At 45.8% G+C, this 12338-nt stretch overlaps 1 protein-coding gene across 5 annotated transcripts in view; it reads left to right on the forward strand.

The window, feature by feature from the left end:
* Positions 1-12338, forward strand: part of stk11ip (serine/threonine kinase 11 interacting protein) — a 141325-nt gene that overhangs the window by 69497 nt on the left and 59490 nt on the right. For 4 of the 5 annotated variants that reach the window (XM_073046236.1, XM_073046239.1, XM_073046237.1 and 1 more), the window contains exons 14-16: positions 1173-1562; positions 4769-4953; positions 11570-11713. In XM_073046236.1, the coding sequence (XP_072902337.1) occupies positions 1173-1562; positions 4769-4953; positions 11570-11713 (719 nt within the window). The remainder of the gene's footprint in view (positions 1-1172; positions 1563-4768; positions 4954-11569; positions 11714-12338) is intronic. The other variant, XM_073046240.1, reaches the window with a different exon arrangement.

The following is a 12338-nucleotide window of genomic DNA, read 5'->3' on the forward strand; positions in this document are numbered from 1 at the left end:
GCTCCACAACCCCGTTTTTCCTGCCTTCTCTCCGAAACCTTTAACATCATTAGTAATCAGGAACCTATCAATCTCTGCTTTAAGTATACCCACTGGCCTGGCCTCCACAGCCTTCTGTGGCGATGAATTCCACTGGTTAACTGCTCCTTGCTAAAGAAATTCCTCCTCTCTGTCCTTGTATTTTGAGGCCTTGCCCTCTGGTCCTGGACTCTCTCCACTATAAGGAAACACCCTCCTCCATGTCCACTCTATCTAGGCATTTCAATATTTAATAGATTTCCATGAGGTCCACCCTTATTCTTCATAACTCCAACAAATACAGGCCTGGAGCCATCAAACAGTCCTCGCGTGATAACTCTTTCATTCCTGGGATCATTCTTGTGAGCCCTCTCTGGACCCTCTCCAATGCCAGCACACCCTTTCTTAGATAAGGGGCCCAAAATTGCTCACGTTACTCCAAATGTGGCGTGACCAATGCCTTATAAGCTTCAGCATTACATCCTTGTTTTTAACTTCTTGTCCTCTCAAAATGAATGCTAATATTGCATTTGCTTCTTTACCATTAACCTGCAAGTTAATGTCAGGGAATCCTGCACAAGGACTTCCAAGTCCCTTTGCACCTCTGATTTCTGAATGTTCTCCCCATTTAGAAAGTAACCTATGCCTTTATTCTTTCTACTGTAGTGAATGACCATACACTTCCCTACACTATATTCCATCTATCATCTCTTTGCCCATTCTCCCAATCTGTTTAAGTCCTGCTCCTTTAACACTGCCTGCACTTCTAACTATCTTTGTATCATCTGCGAACTTGGTCACAATGCCTTTTTCTGACGACAGAGGTGTGCAAGGTAAAGGAGTATCCTATGTATGATGGTCCTGACTCTGGGAGGGTGAAAGGTCTTCTGTGGAGGAGTGATTTTGAACTGATCTTTATGTATCTTTTTCATTGGAACCTGAGGGGCAATTTATTCATGCAGAGGCTAGTGGGTATATGGAATGAGCTACTGCAGAAAGAGATTGAGACAGTTACGATAACAACATCTGGATAAGTACGAGGAGATAGGAAAGGGTTAGTAGGATATTTAGAGATAATGGTTACAGGCCCTTCCGGCCCAGCAATTCTGCAGCGCTCAATTACTCCGTATGATCAATTAGCTTCCTCTCTGTAGACATGGACCTGCAACATCAGGAGGATATTAAGAGAATGGATGAACTGCGAGGACAAATCGGTGACGACTGGCTGCGATACCAGCACTATCTCAATAGCCCTGGCAAGGAGGCGAGCTGCAGACCCACCGACAGCATCACCACCAAGGATGAGGCTGATGCCTCCATCGGCGACTTCGCGGGCAGTGCCAGCCAGGGGGGCATCTCTGAGGATTCGGCTGACCTCGGTATAGGGCAGGAGGAGGAGGAGGAGGAGGAGGCGACTCTCACTGCCGCTCTCCCGGTCGGCCAAGGGGACTGCACCCCTTCCAGCTACCTCGCCCCTGAGGATGGTGTTTGTGTGGATGAATCAGTGACAATAGTGGAAAAGAGAGAGGAAGAGCCTGTGAGAGGTATGGGTGATGTGTGGACCTAGGTCCAACTATTTAAATTCTGTTCTGCCATTTCATAAGGTTACTGTTGATCCAAACCTTTGGGGAAAAGTCTGTGATGATCCATCTTATCTACATTCACACATGATTTCAAAGTTCAAAGTAAATTTATTATCAAAGATCAGATATGTCACTATATACCACATTGAGATTCATTTGCTTGTGGACATTCACAGAGAAACACAATAGATCAATGAAAAGCCACACATAAAGACGGGCAAACAATGTGCAAAGGACAAATTGTGTGAGTGCAAAAAGCAAAACAAGTAATAATGGATAAATAAGTAATAAATAATACTGTGGATGTGAGTTGTAGAGTCCTTGAAAGTGGGGAATCAGTTCAGAGTTGAGTTCAGTGAGATTATCCACGCTGGTTTAGTAGTCTAATAGTGAGTGGTAATAACTGTTCCTGAGCCCGGTGATGTGGGACCCAGGGGAGCAGTGAGTACAGAGCATGGCCTAGATGGTGGAGTCCTTGATGGACGCTGCTTTCCTGCAAGAGCCCTCTGTAGATGTGCTCAATGATGGGGACAGCTTTACCTAGGCTGATTTTGTAAACGTGCATAAAGTCTCTCATCAACCTCCTACACTCCAGGGGGAATAAATTCAGTCTCTCCTTATCAATCAAACTCTCCAGTCCCAGTAATGTCCATTCACATTTTCTTTGCATCCTTTCTAGTTCAATAACTGATTGACCATTTCACTGATTCGTGATCCACGTTTCTACAGCCTAGCCCTGTAACATTTCCCCAGAACAGAAACAGGCCTTTCAACCCAACTAGTCCACGCAGATCAGGATGCTCACCTTAGCTGGTCCTACTTATCTGCATTTGACCCATATCCCCCACAGGAATAGTGAGCCTATAGCAGGTGGCATATTTGAAGGCTTTAGAGAAGGTGCAGCAGACTTTCCCTGGGATGCTGCCTGGAATGGAGGGCTTGTGCTACAAGGATAGATTGGCCAAGCTTGGGTTATTCCCCCTAGTAGGGGTGGTGAACATATGGCATGCCTGCTCAAGATTGCACAGGTAAAAATTTTGTTGGCAGGTGACTTGCAGTGCTGCCCCTTGATTCTCTAAGCCCCACCCATAATAAAAAGATACATAATGATCATCTTTACTGCCAAGTCTAGCAGCAAATGATTTTTTACAACTTGAGCAGTGAGATATTTTCACAGGAAATGTCTGTCTGTCTGGTGCCAACAAGACAGTGGCAAGAACACGTGACGTTGGATAATACATTTTGAAATCCTTGCAGACCTGGATGAATTCAATTCATTTATTTCAATCTGTGTCTGCTACACTTTTATTAATAATACATCAATGAATACACAAATAGACAACAGATTCATATTTTTTTTCTGAAAATCCATATGATTGATACTAATTCATTAATCAATGCTGATCTCTGTTCAAAGTCACCATGACATGGGAGAAACTTTGAGGTTTATCACCAATATAGATACATGCTCTCAAAAGGGTTCTCCTCTCCTGCTCTAAACCTTTCCTCTACATGTGCTGTCTTTTAAATGTTAATTAGTTCCCCATTTTTCCCTAAGGATTGGGGAATCAAGAATTAGAGGGCACGGGTTTAAGGCAGGAGGGGTGAGATACAATAGGAACTGAAGGGGTAACTTTTTCAATAGGTGGTGCATATATGGAATGAGGGGACAAATGAAGTGGTTTGAGGCAGGTACATTATGACAATTAAAAGGTTCTTAGATAGAAAAGGTTTAGAGGGACGTGAGACAAACTTGGATGGAAATCTGGGTCGGCTTAGACCAGATGGGCAACAGGAACACAAAATGCTGGAGGAACTCAGCAAGTCAGGTAGCATCTGTGGAACAGTCAACATTTCAGGCTGAGACCCTTCATCAGAACTGGGAAAAAGAAGATGAGGTCAGAGTAAGAAAGGGAGGAAGAAGTGCAAGTTGCTAGGTGATGCGTGAAACCGGGAGAGGTGGAGGGGGTGAAGTAAAGAGCTGAGAAGTTGATTGGTGAAAGAGATTAAGGCTGGAGAAGTGGGAATCTGTTAGGAGATGGTGGAAGGTCATGGAGTAAAGGGGAGGAGGAGGAGGAGCACCAAAGGGAGGTGATGGGCAGGTAAAGAGATAGCAAAGAGGAAAACCAGGAATGGGAATGGTGAAGGAGGGGGGAGGGGCAATTATCAGAATTTCGAGAAATCAGTGCTCGTGCCATCAGGTTGGAGGCTACCCAGATGGAATACAAGATGTTGCTCCTCCAGTCTGAGTATGGTCTCATTGTGGCAGTAGAGGAGGGCAGGACTGACGTTCAAATGGGTGGCTACCGAGAGATCCTGCTTTTTCTGGTGGATGGAGCATAAGTGCTTGGTGAAGTGGTCTCCCACTGAGTCTCAGCAGCTTACAGGAGGCCACACCAGGAGCATCGGATACAGTAGATTCTCAGGTGAAGTGTTGCCTCACCTGGAAGGACTGTGGTTGTTGTGTTCAAATCAAAGATCGAAGTAAAATCTGTTAGCAAGGTATATATATGTCACCATATGCTACTTTGACATTGATTTTCTTGTAGGCATTTACAGGGGAAAAAATACAACTGATTTTTATGAAAAACTACACATAAACAGATAGAGACTGACAAGCAAGATGACAAGGGGCATAGACAGAGTGGACACCAGAGACTTCTCCCCAGGGCAGAAATTGCTAATACCTGGAGGGGTTAATTTTAATGTGATTGGAGAAATGTATGGGGGGGGGGGAATCGTCAGAGGGATGTCAGTTTTTTTACACAGTGGTGGGTATGTGGAACGCCCTGCCAGGGATGGTGGTAGAGGCAGGTTCATTCAGGATATTTATCAGACTCTCAGATAGGCACATGGATATTAGAAAAGAGGAGGGCTACTTAGGAGGGAAGGGGTAGATTGATATTAGAGTAGGTTAAGTGCTCGGCACAGCATCGTGGGCTGAAGGGCCTGTACTGTGCCATCATGTTCTGTGTTTTTTTTTTGCTAATGAAAGTAATTTGTGCAAATAAAGATAATCCTGAGAACATGAATTGCAACGAGTCCTTGAAAAGGAGTCTGTAGATCGTAAAATCAGTTCAGAGTTCTTCATATTAAAGCAGCCAGAATTGTGTGTGGTATGCTATAGTTCAGTACTATAGAGAGGCTATGCTCTGTCCCTGTCACAGATGTCTGCCAGCCTTTCATCGTGGGCCGAGTAGTGGCGGGTGAGCCTGACCTGGATAACAGCTGGATCTTCCTGCGTGTGACGGAGGAGGCGCTGTTGGAGGTGGACCTGATGAATGCGGACATCCTGGAGAGGCTGGAACTCAGCACCCTGACCTTTATCCACACGGCCGAGGAGTTCTGGCCGGTAAGTCGAGCCTCAGCACAGGTGCCAGGTTACCCACCACGGGTAATTTCACTTCCCAGACACCAGACGCCACCAGGATCTCGCTTTATAGAGTGCAGGAAAAGAAACCTCTTTGATGAAGCTCTGTAACTAGTTGCCACTTCCTTCTGTTCTCTATATCAAGGCTTTTTTTATTTTGTTTTTTTCCTGCATCTATTTCACCACCTCCCTTTTAGAGATTGTCATCTGGATTTCTAATTTTGAGGTGCTCTGAGGAAAGTACGCTCACTTTCCTGTAAGACTTGCACAGTGAATGTGAGGCACTAAGGAATGGGGTAGAACAGAAAGATCTGGGAAAGTTCTTCTCTTCTTGAACCCATCACCACTACTGCCAACAGCAGCTCACCTGAGTCCTATATCCTGGGCCAGCAGAAGGTTGATTGGCCCTGTGGTTTACACTTTCACCACATAGCGTAGTACGTTTCTGAGGTGAAGATCCCTCCTCTCCCAGGGGTGAGGTCTTTGGAGCCTCTGTTGGCATTGTTGTGGCCGTAGGCTTTTACAGGTTGGGGTTGCTAGCCCCATGCCCAACCTCCTTCCTTTCACAGCCGGGTCTAGGACCATCCCTGGTGGAGATGATCTGGGAAAACAGATCTATAATTCCTTGAAAGTGGTATCACAGTTAGACAACTTTGGTACACCGGCTTTCATAAATCAGAGTATTGAGTACAGGAGTATCATCCACAAACTTAGTCACAAAGCATTCACTTCCATCATCCCAATCATTAACCTATAATGTGAAAAGCATTGGTCCCAACACTGACCCCTGCGGAACACCACTAGTCACCAACAGCCAGCCATAAAAGGTTTTAAAGGTATATTTAATGTCAGAGAAATGTATACAATATACATTTTGAAATGTCTTTTTCTTCACAACCGTCCACAAAATCAGAGGAGTGCCCCCAAAGAATGAATGACTGTTAAATGTTAGAACCCCAAAGTCACCCCAGCTCCCCTCCCTCCCACATGTAACAGGCAGCAAGCAACAATAGCCCTCCCCCACCGGCAAAAAAAAGCATCAGCACCCACCACCAAGCACTCCAGTGTGCAGCAAAGTCACAGACTTGCAGTACTCCAAAGATACTCGTTCACCCGGTATTCAACATACCACAGGCTCTCTCTCTCTCTCCAATAAGGGAGAAAGAGATCTCTCTGTTTCAAAGACCCCCTTTGTTCCCATTCTTATCTTCTATCCGTGCTAGTATCTTCCCTGTTATAACCTGGGCTCTTGTTAAGCAGCCTTGTGTATGGCACCTTGTCAAAGACCTTATGAAAATTCAAATGAACAGCATCCACTGACTCTCCTTTGTCTATCCTGCCTGTTATTTCCTCAAAGAATTCCAACTGATTTGTCAGGCGAGATTTCCCCTTAAGGAAACCATGCGTGCTTTGGTGTCTCTTATCATGTGCCTCTAAATACATCAAAATATCATCCTTCATAATGAACACCAGCGTCTTCCGAACCACTGAAGTCAGGTTAACCGGTCTCTATTTTCTTCTGCCTCCCTCTCTCCTTAAAAAGTGGAGTGACAACTGCAATTTTCCAGTCGTCTGGAACCATTCCAGAATCCAGTGCTTCTTGAAAGATACCTCCATAATCTCTTCAGCCGCCTCTTTTAGACCGGGGTGGGGGGGTAGTCCATCGAGTCCAGGTGATTTTTATCTACCTTCAGACCTTTCAGCTTCCCAAGCACCTTCTCCTTAGAAATAGCAACTACACTCACTTTGGCCTCCTGACACTCTCGAATTTCTGGCATACTGCTAGTCTTCCACAGAGAAGACTGATGCAAAATACTCAAGTTCATCTGCCATTTCTTTTTACCCCATCACTACCTCTCCAGTGTAGTTTTCCAGCAGTCCTATATCCACTCTTCCTTTTCTCTTAATCTTTATATATTTGAAAAAAACTTTTGGTATCCTCTTTTATGTTATTGGCCAGCTTAACTTCATATTTCTTCTATTCTCTCCTTATTGATTTTTAGTTGCCTTCTGTTAGTTTTTAAAAGCTTCCCAATCCTCTAATTCCCACTAATTTTTGATATATTAATGCCCTCTCTTTTGCTTTAATGCTTGCCTTTGACTTCTGTTGTCAGCCAGTTTCCTCATCCTCCCTTTAAAATACTTCTTCATCCTTGAAATGTATTTATCCTGTGCCTTCCAAATAGCCTACAGGAATTCTTGCCATTGCTGTTTTGCAGTGATCCCTGCTAGTGTCCTCTTCCAATCAACTTTGGCCAGCTTCACTCTTGTGCCTCTGTAATTCCCTTTACTCCGCTGGAATAATAATACATCTGACAAACTTCTCAAACTGCAGAGTGAATTCTATATTATGATCACTGCCTCCAAAAGAGTTCCTTTACCTTAACACACACAAAATGCTGGTGGAACACAGCAGGCCAGGCAGCATCTATAGGGAGAAGCGCTGTCGACGTTTTGGTCCAAGACCCTTTGTCAGGACTTGACGAAGGGCCTTGGCCCGAAATGTCGACAGTGCTTCTCCCTATAGATGCTGCCTGGCCTGCTGTGTTCCACCAGCATTTTGTGGGTGTTGTTGTTTGAATTTCCAGCATCTACAGATTTCCTCGTGTTTCCTTTACCTTAAGCTTCATATTAAAATTTGTTCAGTGCACAACACCTAATCCAGAATTACCTCTCCCCTACTGGGATCAACCCCAAGCTGCTCTAAAAGGCTATCTTTTAATCATTCTACAAATTCCCTCTCTTGTGATCCAGCAGCAATCTGATCTTCCCAATCTACCTGTATATTGAAATCCCCCTTCACTATTGTAACATGGAGCCAGCCATGGATATCTAAGGAAATAAAGGAAAGCATCAAACTGAAAGCTCGTGTGTACAAAGTCGTAAAGGGTAGAGGGAAACTGGAAGATTGGGAAAACTTTAAAAAGCAACAAAGGACCACTAAGCAAGCAATAAAGAAAGGGAGTGTATTGTATCTAAATTCGCTGATGAAGGTAAATTGTGCAGAGGATATGGAGAGTCTACAAAGAGATATAGATAAATTAAGTGAGTGGGCAAGGGTCTGGCAGATGGTGTACAATGATGGTAAATGCAAAGGAGGAAAAATAGAAGATCAGATTATTATTTAAATGTTAAAAGATTGCAGCACGCTGCTGTGCAGAAGGGCTTGGGTGTGCTTGTGCATGAATTGTGAATGGTTAGTTTTCAGAAGAATGAGAGGAGATCTTGTAGCAACCAACAAAAATTATAAATAAGAAAGAGGAAGGGAAGTTGTTTCCTCTGGTAGGTGAGACTAGAACTAGGGGACATTGCCTCAGGATTTGGGGGAGTAGATTTAGGATGGAGATGAGGAGGAACAGCTTTTCCCAGAGAGTGGTGAATCTGTGGAATTCTCTGCCCAGTGAAGCAGCGGAGGCTACTTCAGTAAATACATTTAAGACAAGGTTGGATAGATTTTTGCATAATAGGGGAATTAAGGATTATGGGGGAAAGGCAGGTAGGTGGAGATGAGTCCATAGTCAGATCAGCCATGATCTTATTGAATGGTGGAGCAGGCTCAATGGGCCGGATGTCCTACTCCTGCTCCTATTTCTTACATTATTGCTGTTTTTACATGCCTTTTCAATCCCCTTTGTAATTTGTATCCTACATCCTAGCTACTCTGTGGAGGCCCATGTATAACTACCATCAGGGTTCCTTAACCCGTACAGTTTCATCATTCTACCCACAAGGATTCTACATCTTTCAATCCTGTGTCACCTCTTTACAAGGATTTGCCCAGATGTACTTGATCCTGATGGCGAGGGTCTCTTGTCACTAACCACACACTACACAGGGGCATTGTCTTCTGACTGGTCACTGCTTGTTGCCTGAAGTCACACCTTGGTTCACTGGACCTCGCACACTCGCCTTGCAACAGCTTCGGCTTGTGAGCGTTGCCCGCCTGGTAACACGTAGCCATGCAGAGGCGAGTCCGTTGGGTGCCCCTCGGCGTTGTGACAGGCAGCAGGATCACGCTCACCGTTACCTCCTTGGGCTGCCGCTCCCTGTTACGGTCTCGCAAGAGCCACGGCTCTAAAGAAGGCAAATCTCTTGTGTACATGAGGTTGTGGGGGGCACTAGCCTTTGCAACCACCACAAAATGCTGGAGGAATTCATGGAAATGAACAGTCGAGCTGAGACCCTTCATCTGGACTGGAAGAGAAGGGGGAAGATGCCAGGATGAGAAGCTGGGGAGGAGGGAGAGGAAGACATGGTAGAAGGTGAAGCCGGGTGGGTGGGGGGAATGAAGTAAGAAGCTGGGAGGTGGTAGGTGGAAAAAGCAAAGGGCTGGGGAGGGAGGATCCTGAAAGAACAGGAGTGGACTATAAGAGAAGGGGAAGAAGGAGGGGCACCTGGGAGAGGTGAGGAGAAGATCGTTTCTGGCAGCTTCCCTCTTCCTTTCCGCTCCTGGTGAAGGGTTTAGGCCTGAAGCATCGACTGTTCATTTCCACAGAGGCTGCCTGACCTGCTGAGTTCCTCCATCATTTTGTGTGTGTTGCTCCAGATTCACAGCACCTGCAGAATCTCTTGTTTATGAGCACTATCCATCACCTGATTATCTCTGCTCCAGCACACTGGGAGGAACAGAGACTCGTCGCTTACACATGCACCCCCCCCCCCCTGTGCCTCGTGACAGCTGAAACTGCTGTGCTTGCTTTGACGCTGCCGTCAGGTGGTTCTGTGTTCTTTGCTGGAGGAGCTTGATGCTGAAGTTTGTTAGTGTGCTTGGCAACAAGCTTAGCTTCCTAAGCAGAGCTCTTTACACTCGCTCATTCTTTCCCAAGTGCCTGTTAGAACATCCCTTAAAGTGATTTCCATTTGATAAGCTCCCATTGTATCTGCCCCTACTACCCAGCGTGTCCTGGATTACTGCACCTAACCTGTTTCGAAAAAGCTCTCGCAAAACCTGCTTCCTTTGCCAATCGTTAAATTATCCATCTACTCATCTATCCAGTGCCCAATGAGCCGTACCACCAGGCACCCCACCTATTCAACCCTAGCCTAATCACAGGACAATTTACAATGTCCAATTAACCAGTACGTCAATGGACTGTGGGAGGAAACTGATGCATTCACGGAGAGGAAAGTTCACACTCCTTCCAGATGATGCAACTGAACTCCAAATCCCAAAGCCCTAATGCTCTCTGTTCTCTAGTTGCTAATACATCTCTCAGTGGAAATAATTAGCATTTGAAAAGTAAAGTTCCTTTTCTACCGTGCTTCTCATTCACTCCATGTCCCAGGAGCTTTCATAGACAATCAAGCCAGATTAGATTACCTTTATTTGTCACATATACGTTGAAGCATACAGTGAAGTGCGTCGTTTGTGTTATTGACCAACACTGTCTGAGGAGCACCAAAAGTGTTGACTGTCAATGTAGCGTGCCTCATAACCTAACCCTAACCTGGAGGAAACCCATACAGTTATGTTGAGAAATACAAACTCCTTACAGACAGCAGCAGGCAATGAACCCTGTGCTGTAATGGTGATGTGCTAACTGCTATGCTACATGCCTGCGGCCCGAGTCAGGGTCTGCTGGAGAGGTTGTCCTGGAGAGTCTTCGGAATGTGGGTGGAAACCAGAGCACCCGGAGGAAACTCGCAAAGCCATGGGGGAGAGCATACCGACTCCTTACAGGCAACGGCAGAAATTGAACCGGTCGGTGATCGCTGGCATTGTAAAGCATTATGCTAGCTGCCTAACTCTTCCTGCTCAATAATCCGAGGAAAGGAGGCCTGTGGTGACTCTCAATGGCAGAACTCTGATCTGCCGTCATCCACAATGTCTCCAGGTTGAACTGGTTTGGGGGAGGTACAAGATAGTAAGATTCAAGTTTATCTGTCAGATGTTCATCGAAACATCCAGTGAAGTGTGCTGTTTACATTAAAAACCTACACACCCAAGTGTGTTGTAAGGAGTTTGTACGTTCTTCCCCTGACTGTGTGGGTTTCCTTCGGGTGCTGTGGTTCCTCACACATTCCAAAGATGTTCGAGTTGGCACATTCTTATGTCCACACAACATACCTGCAATACTGGGCAGAACAACACAGAACACAACAACAGGAAAAACACCCCAATTCCTTCCTTCCCACCCATGCATATACACAGTTCCTCACAGACTCCCCAGACTCCCCAGCGCGAGGCTCCAGCAGACGTGGACTCGGGCCTGTAGGCTCCCTGATCTCGGTCAGACCTGCCAACACCACGATGGGGTGGCACAGTGGTTAATGTAATGCTGTTACAGTACGGGTGACCTGGGGTTCAAGTCCTGCTGCTGACTGTAAGGAGTTTGTACGGTCCTCTGGTTCCAGTTAACTCCCACATCCCAAAGAAGTACCAGTTAGTAGGGTAATTGCTCACATGGGAGTAATTAGCGGCACATTGGGTCAGAAGGGCCTGTGCACGTGCTGTAGCTCTAAATTTTAAAAAAATCTGTGGTGATCAGTGACCAGACCCTCCCCAGCTGCGAGCACAGCAGTATGCTCGTACAAGGTATGTGCTGTGCTCCTGCCCCGGCAGTCCAGGTTCCCCGTAACATAGTCTTCTTTATTGCAGGAAAATAACTCTGAGTGTTGCCTTTCTCGGCAGAGCAGAGGCCGGCTTCTTCCCTCAGTGGAGTGCTGCTTTAGCTACATCCGCAGGGACAAACGCAAGCGCAAGTACGTCATCATGGATACCAATCCCCAGGAGGCCTTTCAGGTGAGCATCTGTGAAGCCTGTCGTCACCACACCTGGTCTTGAAAAGAAATGGATATGGAGCTGGATTTGGAATTGGTTTGTTATTGTCACGTGTACTGGGATGCAGTGAAAAGCTTCCCTTACATACTGTTCATAAATATCATTCATTACACTGTGTATTGAGGCAGAGAGGGAAAAGGTGAGTGCATAGTAGAGACTGCCAGTGATCATTCTTGGAAAGCATTGTGGGAGTTTGGGCATTAGGTTACTCAATATGCAGAAATTTTTGACTCAGAAATGAGTGTAAGTTCTAAAGATGTTATGCTTCCCCCTCTGGATACTCCCCCACCCAAACTCTCTCTCCCTCCCTCCACCGGATGGCTTCTCTCCCTTGCTCTGGACGGTACCCCCTCCCTGGAAGAGAGTACATCTTCTTCCCTCAGTGCCCTTCACTGCACTGTCGTGCCCTAATATAATGTTACAGCCAGCTCCATCACCCTTCCCCATCTTCAGGGGCATGCTTTCTCCTCGTTACTACCATCAGGGAGGAGGTACAGGAGCCTGAAGACACTCCTTGTTTTAGGAACAGCTTCTTTCCCTCCACACAACACTACCTCGTTACTCCTTTGCACTTTTTCTTTATTTT

Source organism: Hemitrygon akajei, chromosome 5 (genome assembly GCF_048418815.1).
Source record: "Hemitrygon akajei chromosome 5, sHemAka1.3, whole genome shotgun sequence".
NCBI lineage: Eukaryota > Metazoa > Chordata > Chondrichthyes > Myliobatiformes > Dasyatidae > Hemitrygon > Hemitrygon akajei.